Here is an 18,710-nt window from a genome sequence, read left to right as displayed (position 1 = left end):
GAAGAGGAACGTCCCTGAGAGGTTCAAAGGGAGTACCCTGCAGGGCACCGAGAACTAGATTTAGACCCAAGGGGGAGTAGGTGATTTGTAAGGTGCGGCCGCATGAGCCACACCTTGTAGAAAAGTCTGGATATGAGGATCAGACGCCAGAGGGCGTTGAAAGAGAATGAAAAGAGCCAAAACTCGTCCCTGAAGGGAACCGAGAGCCAAACATTGTTCCAGCCCCGACTGTATAAAGGAAAGAAGTCATGGGAGAGAGAACGTAACTGGAGAAAAGGAGGGAGATTCACACCAACGAAAATAAAACCCACCAAGTACGGTGGTAAATCTTTGCAGAAGAGGGCTTGTGCGCCCTTATAGTACTTGGGGAGAGAATCCCCTGGCTCTCAAAACTGCGGTCTCAACCGCCACTCCGACAAATGCAGCAACTGTAAATTGGGGTGGCAAAGAGGACCCTGAGAGAGCAGGTCTGGATGAAGTGGAAGGCGCAGTTGCATGTCGTCCACTAGTTGAACCAAGTCGGCGTACCACACCCGCCAGGGCCAGTCCATAGCCCCAAGAATGGTGGGGACGCCCTCCGCTTTGAGCTTCCTCAGGACCTTGGGAAGGAGAGGAAGAGGAGGGAAGAGATAGGGGAGGGCAAAGTGTGACCAGGGATCCCAGGACTTTGCCACAAAGCGAGGAACCTTCTGGTTATGGCGGGACGCGAATAGGTCCATGTCCGTAGTGCCTCAGAGGTTGCAGATTTCCGCAAACACCTCTGGATGACGAGACCACTCGCCGGGATCGGCCGAGGAGCAACTGGGAAAGTCCGCCTCCCAATTCTCCACTCCTGGAATGTGAATCGCTGAGATGGAGGGAACGCTGAGCTCCGTCCAGAGAAGAATCTTGAAGACCTCGGCCGTCGCTGTTGAACTGCGTGTGCCGCCCTGGCGACTGATATACGCCACAACTGTGAAGTCGTCTGACTGGATACGAGGACGGTCCTGGAGAAGGTGCTCCCAATGGTGTAGGCAAAGATAGATTGCCCTAAGTTCCAAGGTGTTGATGGGGAAAAGGGCTTCTTGGGAGGACCAAAGGCCCTGGACCGTCCGGTCCCTAAAGACTCCTCCCCAACCACTGAGACTGGCATCAGTAGTGATGACCTGCCAGTGGAGGGGCAGAAAGGATCGCCCTTGACAAAGAAGAGGGGACCAAAAGCCACCACAAGAGGGACTGGCGAGTCCTGGGAGAAAGAATGATCCTGCGATCGAAGGATAGCAGAGATTTGTCCCACCAGGACAGGAGAGAAAGTTGAAGAGGTCAACGATGAAACTGGGCAAAAGGAACGGCTTCCATGACTGCCACCATCCGACCCAGGATCTCCATGCCAAACCGAATGGAAACTGGAACAGGGCTCCGGGGAATCCAAACTCCTGATAATGGAGCAAGACGTTCGTCCGGCAGAAGCTGAATCCGGGCGGATGCAGTGTCGAACTGGAGTCCCAGGAAGACTAGAGACTGGGTGGGAGTCAGGTTGGACTTGTCCTGATTGACCACCCAGTCGAAACGGGACAAGTCCGAAGAGTGAGACGGAGACTCTCTTGATTCTGGGCCCTGGTTGGAGCCAGGTCGTCCAGGTAGGAGATCGCTGATACAATCCGTGCTCGCACGACGGTGATCACTGCCACCAGGACCTTGGTGAAGACCCTAGGAGCAGTGGCCAGTCCAAAAGGAAGGGCCAAACTGAAAATGGCCCTCTGGAACTGTGAAGCGAAGATATCGCTGCTGTGCTGGAAAAATGGAGATGTGAAGGTAGGCATCTCGGATGTCCACCGAGGAAAGAAACTCCCCTTGAACCATGGACGTCACTGACTGGAGAGACTCCATACGGAAATGACGGAATAGGTGGCGGTTGAAGAGCTTCAGATCCAAGATCCGGTGAACTGAACTCCCTTTCTTGGGGACCACAAACAGGTTGAAATAGAAACCTGATAAACGCTCCTTGGGAGGAACTGGGACAATCACTCCCTCAGCAAGAAGGGTCCGAAGCGTGCCCCGATAGGCCCCTGCCAAAGAAGGGGATCATGGGGAGAGGGAACGATAAAAGCAATCCCTCGGAAAAGAAGCAAACTCGATCCGATAGGCGTTGGAAACGACATCTCGGACCCAGGAGTCCTGCACGTGGGCAGAACAGACATCCTGGAAGAGTGACAAACGCCTTTCCACCCGAGAAAAAATTTCGGGACGGTGCGTCCCTTCCGGCAGAGGGAGTTTTACAGGTGCCTGACTTGGCCACGAAACGCCGGAACGGTTATCCGATTTCCAGGCAGGACAGGCCTGGAAGGAAAGAGCCATCAAGTCCTGCGAGGATGGCGGTCTGGGCACCCTACTGGAGCCATAGGACCGAAAGGAGGTAGGCTTCCGTTGGGAGTCGGTACTGCGAGCCCTATTCTTTGGTAATGAGGAACTCTTACCTCCAGTTGCCTCTGAGATAATCTCATCCAGGCATTTTCCGAACAGTCGAGACCCAGTAAAAGGAAGCTCCGTAAGAGATTTCTTGGAAGTGGCATCAGTGTCCCAAGCGTTGAGCCACATGGAACGACGAAGTGCCACCAGAGTACATGTGGCAAAAGGCCGTAAAAATAGTCGTGCCAGATCCGCCAAATCCTCCTCAGGGGCCTTGGATATGATGCCCTGGCGGAATTGAGAAGCCCAGACAGAAAGGGCTTTTGACACCCAAGCTGAAGCGAAGGCAGGGAGTAGAGATGAACCTGCTGCTTCAAAGGCGTATTTTGCCAGGTTTTCAATCCTCTTGTCCGCCGGGTCCTTAACCCCTTAAGGACGCAGACCATTTGGGCCTTAAGGACGCAGACAATTAAATTTTTATGTTTTTGTTTTTTCCTCCTCGCCTTCAAAAAATCATAACTCTTATATTTTCATCCACAGACTAGTATGAGAGCTTGTTTTTTGCGGGACCAGTTGTCCGTTGTAATGCCATCATTCACTTTACCATTAAATGTATGGCGCAACCAAAAAACATACTATTTGTCTGGTGAAATTAAAAAGAAAACCTCAATTTTGCTAATTTTGGAAGGTTTTGTTTTCACGCCGTACAATTTACAGTAAAAATGACATTTGCTCTTTATTCTTTGGGTCAATACGATTAAAATGATACCCATGGTAACGTACTTTTCTATTATTGTTGCGCTTAAAAAAAAAAATCGAAAACATTTTAACCAAATTAGTATATTTAAAATCACCCTATTTTGAAGACCCATAACTTATTCATTTTTCCGTATAAGCGGCGGTATGAGGGCTCATTTTTTGCGCCGTGATCTGTACTTCTTATTGATACCATATTTGCTTATATAGAACTTTTAATCAATTTTTTATAATTTTTTGGGGGAATAAAATGTTATAAAAAAAAGCATCTATTTTGGACTTTTTTTATTTTTACAGTCACGCCGTTCAACGTACGGTATCATTAACATTTTATTTTAATAGTTGGGATATTTACGCACGTGGTTATACATTTTTTTAACACTTTTTGGGGATGAAATAGGGAAAATGGGACAATTTACATTTTTATTGGGGGAGGGGGTTTTTCAAATTTTTTTTACTTTTATTTTTACACTTTAATAGTCCCAATAGGGGACTATTTATAGCAATCACTCGATTGCTAATGCTGTTCAGAGCTATGTATAGGACATAGCACTGATCAGCATTATCGGTCATCTTCTGCTCTGGTCTGCGGGAAGGCAGATCAGAGCAGAAGACTCCCGGAAGGCAGCGGAGCCAGGTGAGGGGACCTCCGTCTGCCGTGCAGGATGATCAGATCGCTGCGGCAGCACTGCGGGCGATCCGATCATCCATTTAAGTGACCACGATGCTGCAGATGCCGTGATCTGTATTGATCACGGCATCTGAGGGGTTAATGGCAAACATCCGCGGGTGTCCACCATTACGGGCGGGTCCCTGGCTGAGATCAGCAGCCGGGACCTGCTGCGCATGATCCGGGCATCGCTCAGATGCTCGCGGTAATGCTTAGGACGTAAATGTACGTCCTGGTGCGTTAAGTAGCAATGCACCAGGACGTACATTTACGGCGCTCGGCGTTAAGGGGTTAAAGGAAGCTGCATCTGCCAAGGGCAGAGTAGTCACTTTTGACAGGCGGGAAACAGGAGGATCCATGGTTGGTGGAGATGTCCACCTTGCAATGAGGTCCTGGGCAAAAGGAAATTGTGCCTGAACCTTCATAGTCCCTTGAAAGCGCTTGTCAGGATGCTTCCAAGTTGTCTTCAGTAAGGTGTCAAATTCAGCATGAGAGCTGAAAACCTTAGGCGAGGGACGGGAGCGATGAAAGGCAACTTCTGGAGCTGGGTCCGAAGTTCCTGGATCCTCTACGTGAAAGGTGTCCCTTTTGGCCGAGACCAAGTTGTCCACCATGTCAGACGTGCAGTTTCAGTCCTCTGAGTCAGAGGCAGAACCTGAAGCCTCAGCTTCCAGTTCCCCAGGAGAGTGGGAGCGGGAGGAGGCAGCCATGGATGAAGGCGAAACTGGCCTGGTACGCAGATCTGGAGACCTAGAACGGCAACCAGGTGAGCGACCCTTAGAAAAGGGGGTGTTTTTGGGGTGTCGAGAAAGAGGTGCGATACCTATGAGGAGAGCACCTATTCCTACTTCTGGACTCTGGAGACGAGCCAGAGGACAAACCCCTAGGGCGCTTGAGAGAGTACTTAAAATAAGGAGAAGGAGAGCAAGCCTCCCTGGAGGGCTGGCTTAAGGAAGACTTCTCCAATGCAGTCACCATGGAACAGGAGACCTGCGCCAATAGACTGGGAGAGAGAAGACATCCACTCCGGAGGGAGAGCAGAGCCCACAGGTTGTAGTGGAACATCCTGGGAAGAAACACCAGGAGGGCCGGGGGCGCAGTGGTGCAGGCAGGGCAAATTGGTTCAGCAGAACCACAAGGCACTTTAATTTTGCAGCCCATGCTAACATAATTTTGCAGCCCCCCTTACCTGTCTGGGGGGGGGGGTTGGGGGTCAGTTCTGGGTTCGGACATAGTAGCAAAAATAAAAATGAAGCAATCTCATCCAGTGTTTGTGTCCCTCAGGAAGAGAAGAAGCAGGCTGTGTGAATAAACTCCGGCCCTCAGCAGTGGGGGAGAGAGAGAGAAGGGGTGGGGGGTGATATACTCACCTTGCCTTTAGAAACTTAACTCATGAAGTCTTCAGTCAGCTATTAAACACCTGCATCATGACGGGATGAAACTGCGAGACAAGCAAGGAAGGTAGGGGGACCCAGATCCAGAGGTGCACCCCCAGATGCTGACCGGTGGTGAGAAGGGGTAGCCAGTACATGACTCGATGTCTGTGCCCCTTCTTTGCAAATGGGGAAACAGTGAACGCTTTGTTCCTGGGACCCCACCTGAAAATAGAGAAATAAAAGGGAGAGAAAAAACTATACATGCCTAATCTCAAAAATAAGAAAAATAAGCGACCCGGTCTGGAGAGCACCAAACCTGTGTCTGCCTCCTACGAACACTAAGCTAAAACGGATTAGCTCAGGTGCCTGTGGGCAGGTATATCCTGCTGGGAGGGGCAGACTTTTCTTGTTGACTAATGTCAAGCCTCCTAATGACAGCAGCATATACCCATGGTCTGTGTCCCCCCCAATGGAGCCAATAGAGAAATATGAAGTTTGCTATGTTATTTGAGTTCAAAAAAGCTGCCACTAGGTGTCTCCCCACTTGTCCAGAGCACATTTCCCCCGATCTCTTGCACAGACTTTGGACTCCTGCTGGCCTGGCAGAAGTCCAAAAATAAGGAAATGCCGCCTGGAGTGCTGAAGGTGTGTGTGTGTGTGCAGCCTTAGCCAATCATAGCTCATCTCATGCTGAACTGCTCTCGGCTGTGTGTAGCAGAGTGAGGGAGGAAGTTCTCCCCTGTATGGCTTCAGATGATGTCACACCTGCTGGGTAACGGCCCTTCCCAGCGGTTAATCTACCAGACTGAGAGCAATATCAAGGTAGAAAACAAAAAAATAATAAAAATAAAAGGCAGAGGGTGGTTTATCATGATGGGGGCAGTGAACTGGGAGGATTATACAATTTAACAAGATCATGACAGGTACTCTAAGTTTCATTGGCTGAGTTGGATGCCAAACAAATCCCATTGACAAGAGAGACACTATTTCTAAAAATAAGTCCCTTATTTCTGATTTCAAGAAAAATCATTTACAGCAATACTGTCATTTAAATAAACTTTTGAGATGTCTCGCAGCCAAGTCAAATGCTTAAAGCTATCAGGGTCTCAGTGATGAGGACCCCTCTGATCATTAGATATAGTCAGGTAATGTCCACTGCAGCCCACTTTACTCACCGATCACTTCAATCTGACTGTTTGGAGGAGATGGGCTTCACAAACTTATAATGGAGCCTGACTTCTGCAATCAAATTTGGTAATTTGCTGAGTTGGCCAGTGAAGAGCGCTACCTTTTGCTTTACCAGGCTATATCTAATAATCAGAGAGGGTCGTAGCAATAAAACCCTGATTGATCACATTTTTTGATGTGTGTGCTAGAAGCCAAAAGTTTCTTTAAATGACAGAAACGCTTTAAACGTCTCTAACATGTAATCTTTTAAAAGCATGAAGGTAAACAGACCTCACCAAATAGAACAGTGTTGAGTTTTCCCCATGTGGGCTGTCACTTACTCTTTCATACTCCATGTTTCGTGTAGTTAGTTGCTTAGAGAACTGTTCTTTACTAGAGTCTAACTTTACACAGAGTTCTCTAACAGATGCCAGGTCAGACAAAATCAAAGCCTTCTCATCTTGCTCATGTCTAAGTTGCTCTTCAAATTTGGACAAGGCCTTGGCCATGGAAGATATTTGAGCCTCATAAGCCTGATGAGCATTCATGTGCTGCAAAAGAGAAAGCCATATATTATTACACAATTGGCAACTTCAACAAATGTAAGATTTTCTATAAAGCTAAACCTGAGTCTGTTCACACGTCACATGACCAATGCCTTGCTTAAATCAATTGGTTTAGCTCATGAATGCACTACACAGGACACATTCTTGGACAAACCAATTTGACAGTATGTGCAGAGACAGGGATCTACTGCAGTCATATAAAAAACATACAAATTATTTGTTTTCCAGTTGTAGGCATAAATCTAGCATAAGAATATGCAAGTATGTTACTTAGCTCTACCTCTTGGACTTCATTTTCCAGGTCTTCTAGTCGTTCTCGAAGATGCCTTCTATCAGTATCTACAGAGAGCAGCTCCATTTTTATAGAACTGCTTTCACCAATAGCATTTTGTGCCTTAACTTCCCATTCCTCAGCTTGGCTGTGAACCATTCTGAATTGATCCAAAAGATCTCGATTCTCTTGTTCCTAAAGATCAAGGTATAAAAATATGTTTGTGCTGCATACCATCTGCTGCAGCAACAAAGATATTACAATACTGAGCAGCAGGGACTCACCTTGGAAGCCATTAATGTTTCAATTCTAGAGACCTCAGAAATGTAACTGTGAACTCTTAGTTTTAGTTCTTCTTTTTCATGTATTGCATTTTCTAATTCCAGTGTAACAGTCTAAAAAAGAAGCAGATATGGCAAATAAAATAGGAGGAGTAAAGTTATAAAGGTGCTCTTACAAGCAGCATTAGCAGACATGGATAGAGCTTGTGACAGTCGCCAATTGTCACACTGCACTTGGACTTGTGCCTTAAAACAGTGGCAAGTCCAGGTGTAACCCGCATTTAGTAGTAAATCGTGAGCGCTAGCCACAGCCATTGACACCTGCTTAAGAGCACACAAAATCTGCATACAGACTGCAGTAGTGGCAGCAGCTAAACAAGTGATAATACTTATTTCTGGTAAATTTGAAGACATAACTAAATTATTTGACCAAATAGCTCACAGATCACATCTATAGGGGACATATATATATATATATATATATATATATGGTTGAAGCAGTGTGTGAGGATGTGACATTGGTGCAGAAGAGAGGATATAACTGACCAAGAATGCAGAGTCTTTCAGGAAAAATAAAATAAACTAATCATTCTTTATTATTTTCGTGTCCTATTTCTCTCGGGCTAGACCCCAATTCCTCCCATCCAAATAGGACAGGAGTGCCGTTCAAGGACATCAGTAAATTTACACGTGGATCTTCGGTGATCCTCCGGTTACTCCTTACCATCATCTGTGAGTCTACTATTATAAATTAGGAAAAAAACTGTGTGATAAAAGAAAACAAGAAAAAAAACAAAGCAAGCACCTTTTTCTGTATGGTGCAGTGCTACCTGAGTTTTACAAACATCCCATGATAAGCTTTGGTGCATTTTATTTATTTACTGACTACTTAAAAAGTTTTAGCGTTTATGTTTAGCTCATATTACTTTTTACAATTTTTGGTGGTAATACCACAGGGCACACAACTTGCTTCATGGATCTATAGCATAATGCATATCCAGTACCTTGTTAATGATCACTAGTACATCTAACAAAACATATTTAACCTTTATACCTGGTTCTCTCTAGCCATGGTGGCCAAATCATTCTGCAATCTTCTATTCTCCTTCAGAGAAATTTCTCTCAACTTCACATTTTCTGTAAGATCTGAATGGGCAGAGTCAAGTTGGCGACGAAGACTTGCTAGCTCCCGGTCTTTGTTACTAAGGGAGTCTTTCAATTGGCTGAAAAATAAAATTAGTTAAAATGATCATCAATAATCTAAAACTAAAAACTGCTAAAAGATTTGAGGCAACGTATGAAGTAAAAAAAAAAAAAACAATTATAATTTTGTCATCAAAATCATAACTCAAAATGTAAAAACAAACATTTTTGCAATATCTAAATAAATAAATGACCAATATATCCACCCTTCTTTACAATAACTGCTATAAGTTGTTTGCTATAAGTTGTTTGTTTCTTTATAAAATCTTCGTAAAATCCAACAGTCCAAAACACCAATTAGGCTCCAAACTGCCTTTCCAGTTTTAAAGGGGTATTCCAGGCAAAAACTTTTTTTTTATATATCAACTGGCTCCGGAAAGTTAAACAGATTTGTAAATTACTTCTGTTAAAAAATCTTAATCCTTCCAATAGTTATTAGCTTCTGAAGTTTTCTGTCTAACTGCTCAATGATGATGTCACGGGAGCTGTGCATGATGGGAGAATATCCCTTGCATGATGGGAGAATATCCCCATAGGAGCTGGACAGCTCCCGGGACGTGAGTCATCAGAGAGCAGTTAGACAGAAAACAGCAACGCAACTTCAGAAGCTAATAACTATTGGAAGGATTAAGATTTCTTAATAGAAGTAATTTACAAATCTGTTTAAATTTCCGGAGCCAGTTGATATATAAAAAAAAGTTTTTGCCTGGAATACCCCTTTAAGGAATGAACCCCTTACTCATAGTCTTACAAAAGGTCACAAGACCTCAACTGACAAAAAAAAAAATAATCTAACGGGAACTAAAAAAAACTGTAAAACAGATTATGAACACAAACTGTGCATACAGAGCTCCAAATACCAATCAACATTGTACCAAATACATGCTAAATATGAGCATTAAAATATTTTATTATATACACACATACTGTTCAGCAGCACTTCAAAACAACTCCATAAGGGGAAAAACGTCCCACTGGATATCAAAGATGGTGCCCGTATACAAAACACAAGAGTCTTCTTCAAGTGGAACACAAAAAGTGAACATGTAAAACATTGCATAACAGCTCCACCTAGGGGATCCTGGACAGAAGGATACCAGACTGAGCTGCAGAATATAACTTGCCATAAGGTATATCAAGAGGTCTTGAAGTGTACGAAAGAATGAATATTGCAGTCTGAACTGTAAGCTGGCTATACACTTTAGATAGTTGTCATCAAAGTGGTCATTAAGCTGATAGCTCTCTCAACCAATTCATATGCACACTCCGACCAAGCCTTAATGTGTTTTCATTTGAGAAAGTGAGCGTAATCTGCTGCCAGGCTACTTTGACAGTGGCTTATCTTCCTAAGAATATAAGGATCAGGTGGTTAAAATCTAACATGTCCATTCCTTCTCCCCCCCTAACATTTGCCAGGGAAGCTGTGGAGATGCTGTTACACACACTAAATGGTCTGTCAGTCCCATTAAAATTAACTCAAAGTAGCTACCAATACAGTCAAATCTGACTTAGAGGACACCTCTCAATAGAGGACAGTTTTTTTTTATTCTCCCGCAGAGTCCCACGAGACTTGATGTTTTTGTACCCTCCGAATAGGGGACAATTCCAATAGCTGACGCAGACACACCCAAAAAGGGATAAAACACTGCCGCTTTATTCCCTCTGTGTCAAATCATCTCCCCTTTATTACCCCTGTGCCACATAATTTCCCCTTGATTGCCCTGTGCCATTTCATTCCCCCTTTATTACCCTCTGTGCAAATTCATCACCCGCTCTTTACCAACCCTTGTGCCATTTCTTTTCCCCTTTTATCCCACCTGCACCATTTCATCCCCCGTTTATCCCCCGTGCCAAATCATCCCCCCTTACACCTTGTGTCACATCACTTTTCGCCTTCCCTCTACCCTGTTCTTCTTACTTGACCAGCAGGCTCATGAAATTGCACAGGGGTGGTAAAGAGGGCGTGATGAATTTGCACAGAAAGTAATAAATGGTAAAAAATGAAATGGCACAGGCGGAGGATCAAGGGGAAAGGAGGTGGCACAGAGGGTAAGGGGGGATGATTTGGCACAAGGCAAATAAAGTGGCACAGGTGGATAAAGGGGGAATGAAATGGCAAAGGGGGATCGAGTGGAAATTGTGTGGCACAGGGGGTAAGGGGGGATGATTTGGTACAGGGGGAATAAAGTGACACAGGGGATAAAAGGGAATGAAATGGCACAGGAGGGATCAAGGAGAAATTATGTGGCGCAGGAGGTTTAAGGGAAGGAATTAAGTGGCATTGGAGGGATCAAGAGAGGGAATAAAATGACACGGGGGGGGGGGGGGATGTGAAATGGTACAGCCGGTGATAAGGGGTGACTAAGTGGCACTGAGAGATTCTACTATTATACTGCTTTTAATCATGTTCTATAGGTAATTACACTCTGGACTGAGTACAGTATTCGGTCTTTTAGAAAGATTTTTGAGCCTTTTTTCCCCCAACAGGGGACATCTCTCAATAGTGGACAGTTTTTTTCTCTTGTGCGTGTCGGCTATTGGGAGGTTCTACACGTAAAAAAAAAAAAAAAGATTTTTTGTACTCACCGTAAAATCTCTCTCTCGTAGCCTTCATTGGGGTAGACCTTACTGATGGGTATATGCTCTTGCCACTAGAAGGCGCTGACACTAGGAAAAAAAAAACTCTGCTCCTCCCTGGCAGGATATACCCGCCCACCTGCAGTGAAGTAATCCGTTTTGTCACAAAGCAGTAAGAGAAGCCAACAAAGAAATACGTCCGAAGGACCCTAGAAAGGAATTCCGGATAACAACCCAAGAACTGGAAAAAATTGTCCGAAAAAAAGATGAAGAAAAGGCTGGGTGCGGTGTCCCCCAAATGAAGGCTACGAGAAAGAGATTTTACGGTGAGTACAAAAAATCTCCTTTTTCTCGGTCGCTTCTTCATTGGGGGACACCTTACTGATGGGACGTACCAAAGCAGTCTCCTAGGGTGGGAAAAAACAACCACCAGGGAAAAGGAATCAGTCCCGAGACTGAACTCACGTGTCCACAAGGTCTGCAGACAAGCCCCCAGGTCAGAGACACACTGGGCCCAGAAAAAGAACTCCCGGAAGAGATGGACTAGGACGCCAAGGAAGGGACATCCTATGTATCCCAAGGCATCCGGGTCATATAGAGAGACAAGAAACCACAGGACAAAAAGAAAGATGGACTTCTGCTCTGGAGAGGTCTGGTGCATGACAACCAAGACCTGAACAGCCACAGACCCAAAAAACCCTGACCCAGGGGGCCGACATGAGAACCCAGAAGGCGACAATAGTCGTACTGGCATAATGCGGATGACCTGAACGCCCTCGGGAGGACATGGACCCCGAAGGAAGAAAAGAGCGGCAAACACCCTGAAAAGGGGGGGCATCCCAGATACCAGAGAGACAGACAAGTAAACTGGAGACGTAGAGTCACCTGGAAGACGAACCCCTGAAGAGTTAGGAAAACAGATGCCGGCAAAAACTCTCCGGGCGACAAACTGCTATGTAAAAATATGAAGTGAAGGAGTGCAGAACAGAAAGACCGCCCTGACTAATGGGATCGTGGAGGAGTCTTGGCCGGATCCCTATACATGACCCAGACCTGAAACATCACCCAGGTCCAAGGAAACCGAACAGCCGCCTGAAAAGAAGGAACGCCACAGCATCCTAGGACAGAGTCCAAGCCAAGAAGACAAATCAATCATAGTCCCAGTGGTTCAAGCGGACCAGAGCACCCCGAAGAAACATCCCGCCAGAATGGGAACAGAGGGAGAAAAAAAATGAAAACTCAGCTGGGATTCTCAGGGTCTGGGCACAGGAAGGATGACTACAGAAGACTTTGGTGTCAATGTAGTACAACTGACACAGACAAAAGGGAAGGAAGAACACACACTTTCAGGTAGATTGTACAAACTCCTCCAACAGAGGAGAGAGGCAAGGCTGCGTGAGCAGTAGTAGATAACCAGAAAACAGAAAGAGAGCCAGGCTGTAATAGTGAACAGTAAGCACACAGGCCTAGACAGTAAGAATCTCTGTTGAACGCTCTCAGCAAAAAAACACCCCACCAGATACTCCAATATAGTGGGAACAGCGATATGGCATCAGCTTGGCGGCAGAAAAAAAATTCAACAAACTAGTCCCTCCAGAGGAGAGAAAACAAGGGTGGTCGAGATGAAAATTCAAATACAGACCCATGCCAAGCACCCTGATCCCCATACCCCCCGTGAAAAGGGGATTGGCAAAACGCGGCAGGCGCAGTAAGAGCAGGGAAACACTGCCCCACAGCCACGGGACAAGTACTGGGTGAATGGAGCCCCCAGCGGCAACCATCGCTGTATGGAGGAGCCACCTGTGTCCCAAGAGGTATCAGAATCCCGTACACTGGAGTTGGGTAAAAAATGCTAGACATGTTGAGAGACATTTTCCGGAAAAAACACCTGGAGGCATAGGGAGCGGCTGAACTGACTGTCGCCCCAGCAGGCCCCATGTCAGAACAGAAGAGCTCAACCGCCGTAGAACTGCAGAAACAAAATCACCGGAAGCCCTGAGGCTCACCCCACCAAACAAAGGGAAAGGTGGGCTCTACACCTACAGAGTGGTCCTAGCAGATGTAGGAGCACAGGCATGGGTACCCCACAATAGCAGAGGGGTATCAAGACTGCAGACACGAAAGAAACCGCAGACATCCCAGGGACTAGCAGGAAGGGAGGCATGCCTCTAGCAGACCAACAGTGCAACCTAAGAAAGGAGAACAGAGTGATGCTGCTGTTGCTGAGAAAGTCCCTGGAACCTGCAGAAAAAAAGCCCACACCCCATCTCCTAATGGTGCCTGACACCAAGGCTGCAGACGCAGACTCAGGAGATGAAGTATGAATGTGGAGCAGGAAAAATGCAGACAGTGTGACTTACCAGTAGAAAGGGTCCCTAGAACCCACAGGTACACACTCTGCGGAACTGCACATGGAAGAGAGACCCCGGACTGCAGCATTGGCAGAAACGGGGGAGGTGACCAGGTGGATTAGAACACCAGGCAGACACAGTCTGGCTACGTGGAAAAAGAAACCGTTGCCACGCCAGGTCCCGCATACGGAAACACACAGTGAAGTGAGGTACCAGCTGGTAGACAGAGTGGCAGGCAGCAGAGGGGGGCCTGACCAAGTAGGTAACCCTGTAAACCAGTACATGGTGAATTGTATAAGGCCCATGGGGCAACATGGGGTGACTCACTAGAAACTACACCATAGCAGTGTGTAACCTGAACTACCGTCAACAGGGTGAAGGTGTATGGTAGTGGACCCAACTTAGTAGGGAAAAGATGTGGAAAACCGTCTGGCCAGCAGGCATAGGATTCCTAAGCCCTTGGGGTCACTCCATTCAACCTCCCACAGAAAGCGGGGTACTAGAGTGCAGCCTAGCCAACGGGCGACCTGGTGGAGAAGAAAAACCCAACAGATGAAGCATTGTCCGACTGGTATCAATCCCGAATACCTGTAGGGACCCTACTTCAGACCCCTCACCCAGCCGTGGGGTACAGGAAAACTGGCTATGTCCGTGGCAGCCCAGAGGTTAGTGAACGATGGCGGCGGAAACAGTGTAGACAACAGTCTGGCTGAACAAGAACACATGCGTTTGGCGAAAAAGGAAAAGTCAGACAGGCGATAACTGTACCCCTTTGTCAAAGTTGGAAGGGGGGTGAGGCTGAGAAACCCCGCGCCCTGGGAGATAGAGGGAGGCAGAGGATCCTTGGAATGTATCCCTGACATCCCTTATAGTGTCCGTGGGACACGCTGGGTCAGTACTACGTATACAGCGCACAGCAGTGGGGTACTGGAACTCCAGCCGCAAAAACATCAGTCGTGCGACGTGTGACAGGCGGCAGAAGAAAACATGCAGACAACTGTCTGGTTGACTGGCGTGGATCCACAGTGGGCATCAAATCACACCTTCGGGCACCCGCACAGCAGTGATGCACCGGAACTCCAGCCGCAGACACAACAGCCGTGAGAAGTGTAACAAGCAGTGTAGTAAACCATGCAGTTGTCTGGTTTACTGGTATGGTTCCATAGTAGACAGCGAGTCATTCCGGCGGCACCTCGCACAGTAGTGAGGTACCGAAAGTCAAGCCGCAGATACACCAGCCATGAGATGCGAGACAGGTGGTGTAGGAAACCATGCAGACCACTGTCTGGCTTACTGGTATGGGTCCATAGAAGACAATGAGTCATTTCGTCGGCACCTCGCACAGTAGTGAGGTACCGGAGCTCCAGCCGTAGATACATCAGTCGCTTGAGGTATGACAGGCGGTGTAGGCAACCATGCAGATCACTGTCTGGCTTACTTGTATGGGTCCATAGTAGACAACGATTCATTCTGTCGGAACCTCGCAAAGTAGAGAGGAACCGGAATCCAGCCGTAGGCACATCAACCGTGTGATGTATGACAGGCGGAGTAGGCAACCATGTAGACCACTGTCTGACTTACTGGTATGGGTCCCTAGGAGACAACGGAACACTCCATTGGACGCCTCCGGCGGCAGAGAAAAACCATACAGACCACAGTGTGGTTTACTGGTAAGGGTCCATAGTATACTACGGGTCACTCTATCGGGCACCTAGCACCAGCAATGGGGTACCGAGTGTGAGCCGTGGATGCGGCAGCCATGAAATGAGTAACAGGCGAGACTACTGTCTGGCATAATAATATCAGGTCTAATCCATGCCCACGCAGGATTATTCCCCTGAGGACCGTGCGCTGGATGAGGGGATCCGTAGCATTAGCCGCGGATGCGATAGCCTGTGGAAAAGGGAATCCCATAGCATGACATGCCAAGAAACACACCAAGTATGAATGGCTTGCAGACGGGACAGATGAAGAATCTTAAAAGAAACCTGAGGGTCTGGCAGGAACACAAAAGAACTTGCTCATTGTATGGCACTCAGTAGTAGAAGGGAATTTATTGCTGGAATATGACCCTCAGGTTCCAAGGAGACTTGAATCCCTGGCGGTTTTCATATGCTCCACGACAGGGAGCCACAATGCCGGATTAAAAAAGATAAGGCCAGTTAAGGCTGCAATGAAAATAAAATTGCTATCCAAGTATTGGCAACAAGAGGGTGCCAAACACCACCAAAGTGTCTGAGAGACCCAGAAATATACTATGTATAAAAATATGATATGGCCGGACAAGGTTGCAATAGAAAAAGGGGTGCAATATAAGCAAATGGTCTGAGGGCAGCCCCAGGAGCTGTGACTGTATGGAGCAGAATGCCTAGCAGCACCTGCTAAGCCGCCACACAGCTCCGAGGCTAAGCTCCCACGGACCGCAGCGCAGGGGGGCAGATGGAGCCGCTCTGCTACAGAGCACCTCCAACACTCGCATGGTGGAGGGGTGGAGCTTAACTCAGCTCACAGCAAAACGAATGCAGGTAGCACCCACCGGTCGTAAGTAGAGGCCGTGGCGTGAGCCGGAGGGGAGGCACTGCCTGGCCTCTCTGTTCCTAACACAGGGAAGAAGGAGGGCGGAGCCATGCACTGCCATTATTTCTGGACCGTGCGCTGGAACGGGGGCGACATAACCCCCTCACCCAGTGGACTGGGAAATAGGAGTGGCAGCTATGCGCCGCCAGAATCCTAAGTCCCGGTGGCTGAATTCTACATATACCGCCGCCGGGCATTGCACAGTGCGATCGGCACCTGGGAAAAAAGCTGTGAGAACCCCTGTGGAGGAAGCCGCTGAAAAATGCCGGCAGCTGTCCTCCACAGGACCCAGTATGCATAATAAATATATATATATATATATATATATATAGTAAAAAGAAACGGGCAGCACTACGGTGTGAAGGATGGTGTTTGCTGGTTGACTCAGTCCCAAGTCCCAGGTAAATATCAAAGGAAGGCAGCGGCACTCACAGAATGCAGGTGAATAGTGTGTGGCTTTATTCACAAAGCATCAAAAATAGCGACGTTTCAGCCTTCTCACAAGGCCTTTGTCAAGCCTTGACAAAGGCCTTGTGAGAAGGCTGAAACGTCGCTATTTTGATGCTTTGTGAATAAAGCAACACACTATTCACCTGCATTCTGTGAGTGCCGCTGCCTTCCTTTGATATATATATATATATACTCACCTATCTTCCTATACCTGTCACCTGTCTTCTTATTCTTATACTAACCTCAAGACGTCTTCAGCAAGCTTTTTAGTCACCTGCATCACCTCATGCTGCTACAGACCAAGACGAGCAGAGAAAAGAGGGGGACCCGGACCCTAGGTGCAACCCCAGGCGCTGGCCTTTGGCGGCAAGGGGTTAACAGTGCATTTAGCTTTATGTCCCGTGCCCCTTAGCCGCATATGCTGTTGGTGGGAAGGGGTTAACTGTGCATTTGTATTTTATGTCCCGTGCCCCTTAGCCGCATATGGGAGAACAGGGAGCGCCATGCTCCTGAACCCCCACCTGAAAAAAGGAAACAAAAGGGAGTAATGAAATCTAACTAAACAGCCCTTACTAGAAAATAATAAAAATGACCAGGTCTGGGGAGCACCCAGACCTGTGTCTTGCCTCCTTACTGGCACTATCTAAAACTGATTACCTCACTGCAGGTGGGCGGGTATAATCTGCCAGGGAGGAGCCGACTTTTTTTTCCTAGTGTCAGCCATCAGTAAGGTGTTCCCCAATGAAGAAGCGACCGAGAAAATTAATTTTTTTTGTCAAAGGTGTCCATAGCCTTTAACACCTTAACGACCACGGACGTAAATGTACGTCCTGGTTTGGCGGTACTTCCTGTGTATGACCGCGAGCACCCTTCCGATGCTAGCAGCAGCCGGGGACCCGCCTGTAATGGCCGACATCCGTGATCAATACAGATCACGGCATCTGCGGTACTTTGATTGGATGATCGGATGGCCCGCAGCGCTGCCGCGGCGATCCGATCATCTGTAATGGCGGCCGGAGGTCCCCTCACCTGGCTCCGGCTGTCTTCTGCTCTGGTCCGAGATCGAGCAAAAGATCATCGATAATACTGAGCAGTGCTGTGTCCTATGCATAGCACTGCACAGTATTAGCAATCAAACGATTGCTATAGATAGTCCCCTATGGGGACATAAAAAGTGTAAAAAAAAAAAAGTTGAAAAATGTAAAAATAAAAAGTAAAAAAAAAATGTAAAAATCCCCTCTCCCAATAAAAATTGTCAGTTTTTCCCATTTTATCCCCAAAAAGTGTAATATTTTTTTTTAAATATTTTACATATTTCGTATCGCCGCGTGCGTAAATGTCCGAACTATCAAAATATAATGTTAATGATCCCGTACGGTGAATGGTGTGCTTTTTTGTCACATTTTATTCACAAAAGAAAAAAAATTATAAAAAATTATCTAAAAGTTTTATATATGCAAATATGAGATCTAAAAAAAATGCAGATGACGGCGAAATAAATGAGCCCTCATACCGCCCTATATACGGAAAAATGAAAAAGTTACAGGTGGTTAAAATAGGGCAATTTTAGATTACTGATTTTGTACAAAAAGTTTTAGATTTTTTTTAAGTGGTACAAAAATATAAAAGTATCTAGCCATGGGTATCATTTTAAATCGTATTGACCCACAGAATAAAGAACACATCATTTTTACCGTAAATTGTACAGTGTGAAAACGAACCCCTCCAAAATGTGCAAAATTTTGGTTCTCATTAAAATTTTCTCCCTTTTGGGTTTGCCGTACATTTTATGGTAAAATGAGAGGTTTCATTACAAAGAACAATTGGTCACGCAATAAACCAAGCCTCTAGATGGGTCTGTAGATGTAAATATAAAAGTTATGGATTTTAGAAGGCGAGGAGGAAAAAACGAAAACACAAATATAAAATTGGCCTGGTCCTTAAGGTGAAAATGGGCTTGGTCATTAAGGGGTTAACTTACTATATGCATTATACATATTAAAATACTTACTCAACAGCAGCCTCAAGCTGGGAAAGGGTTTGCTGTAAGTTAGTTACTGATTTTTCCTGGAAGAGA

General features: G+C 46.4%; 1 protein-coding gene across 2 annotated transcripts in view; it reads right to left on the bottom strand.

Moving 5' to 3' along the window:
- CEP135 (centrosomal protein 135) overlaps positions 1 to 18,710 on the bottom strand; it is an 84,375-nt gene that overhangs the window by 7,804 nt on the left and 57,861 nt on the right. For both annotated transcript variants that reach the window (XM_056558368.1, XM_056558373.1), the window contains exons 18-22: positions 18,645 to 18,700; positions 8,530 to 8,698; positions 7,479 to 7,589; positions 7,204 to 7,389; positions 6,699 to 6,908 (exon numbers count right to left, since the gene is read on the bottom strand). In XM_056558368.1, the coding sequence (XP_056414343.1) occupies positions 6,699 to 6,908; positions 7,204 to 7,389; positions 7,479 to 7,589; positions 8,530 to 8,698; positions 18,645 to 18,700 (732 nt within the window). The remainder of the gene's footprint in view (positions 1 to 6,698; positions 6,909 to 7,203; positions 7,390 to 7,478; positions 7,590 to 8,529; positions 8,699 to 18,644; positions 18,701 to 18,710) is intronic.

Source organism: Hyla sarda, chromosome 1, assembly GCF_029499605.1.
Source record: "Hyla sarda isolate aHylSar1 chromosome 1, aHylSar1.hap1, whole genome shotgun sequence".
In the NCBI taxonomy this organism is placed as follows: Eukaryota; Metazoa; Chordata; class Amphibia; order Anura; family Hylidae; genus Hyla; species Hyla sarda.
The sequence above is the reverse complement of the archived record's forward strand: the minus strand, read 5'-3'. Positions and strand labels throughout refer to the sequence as shown.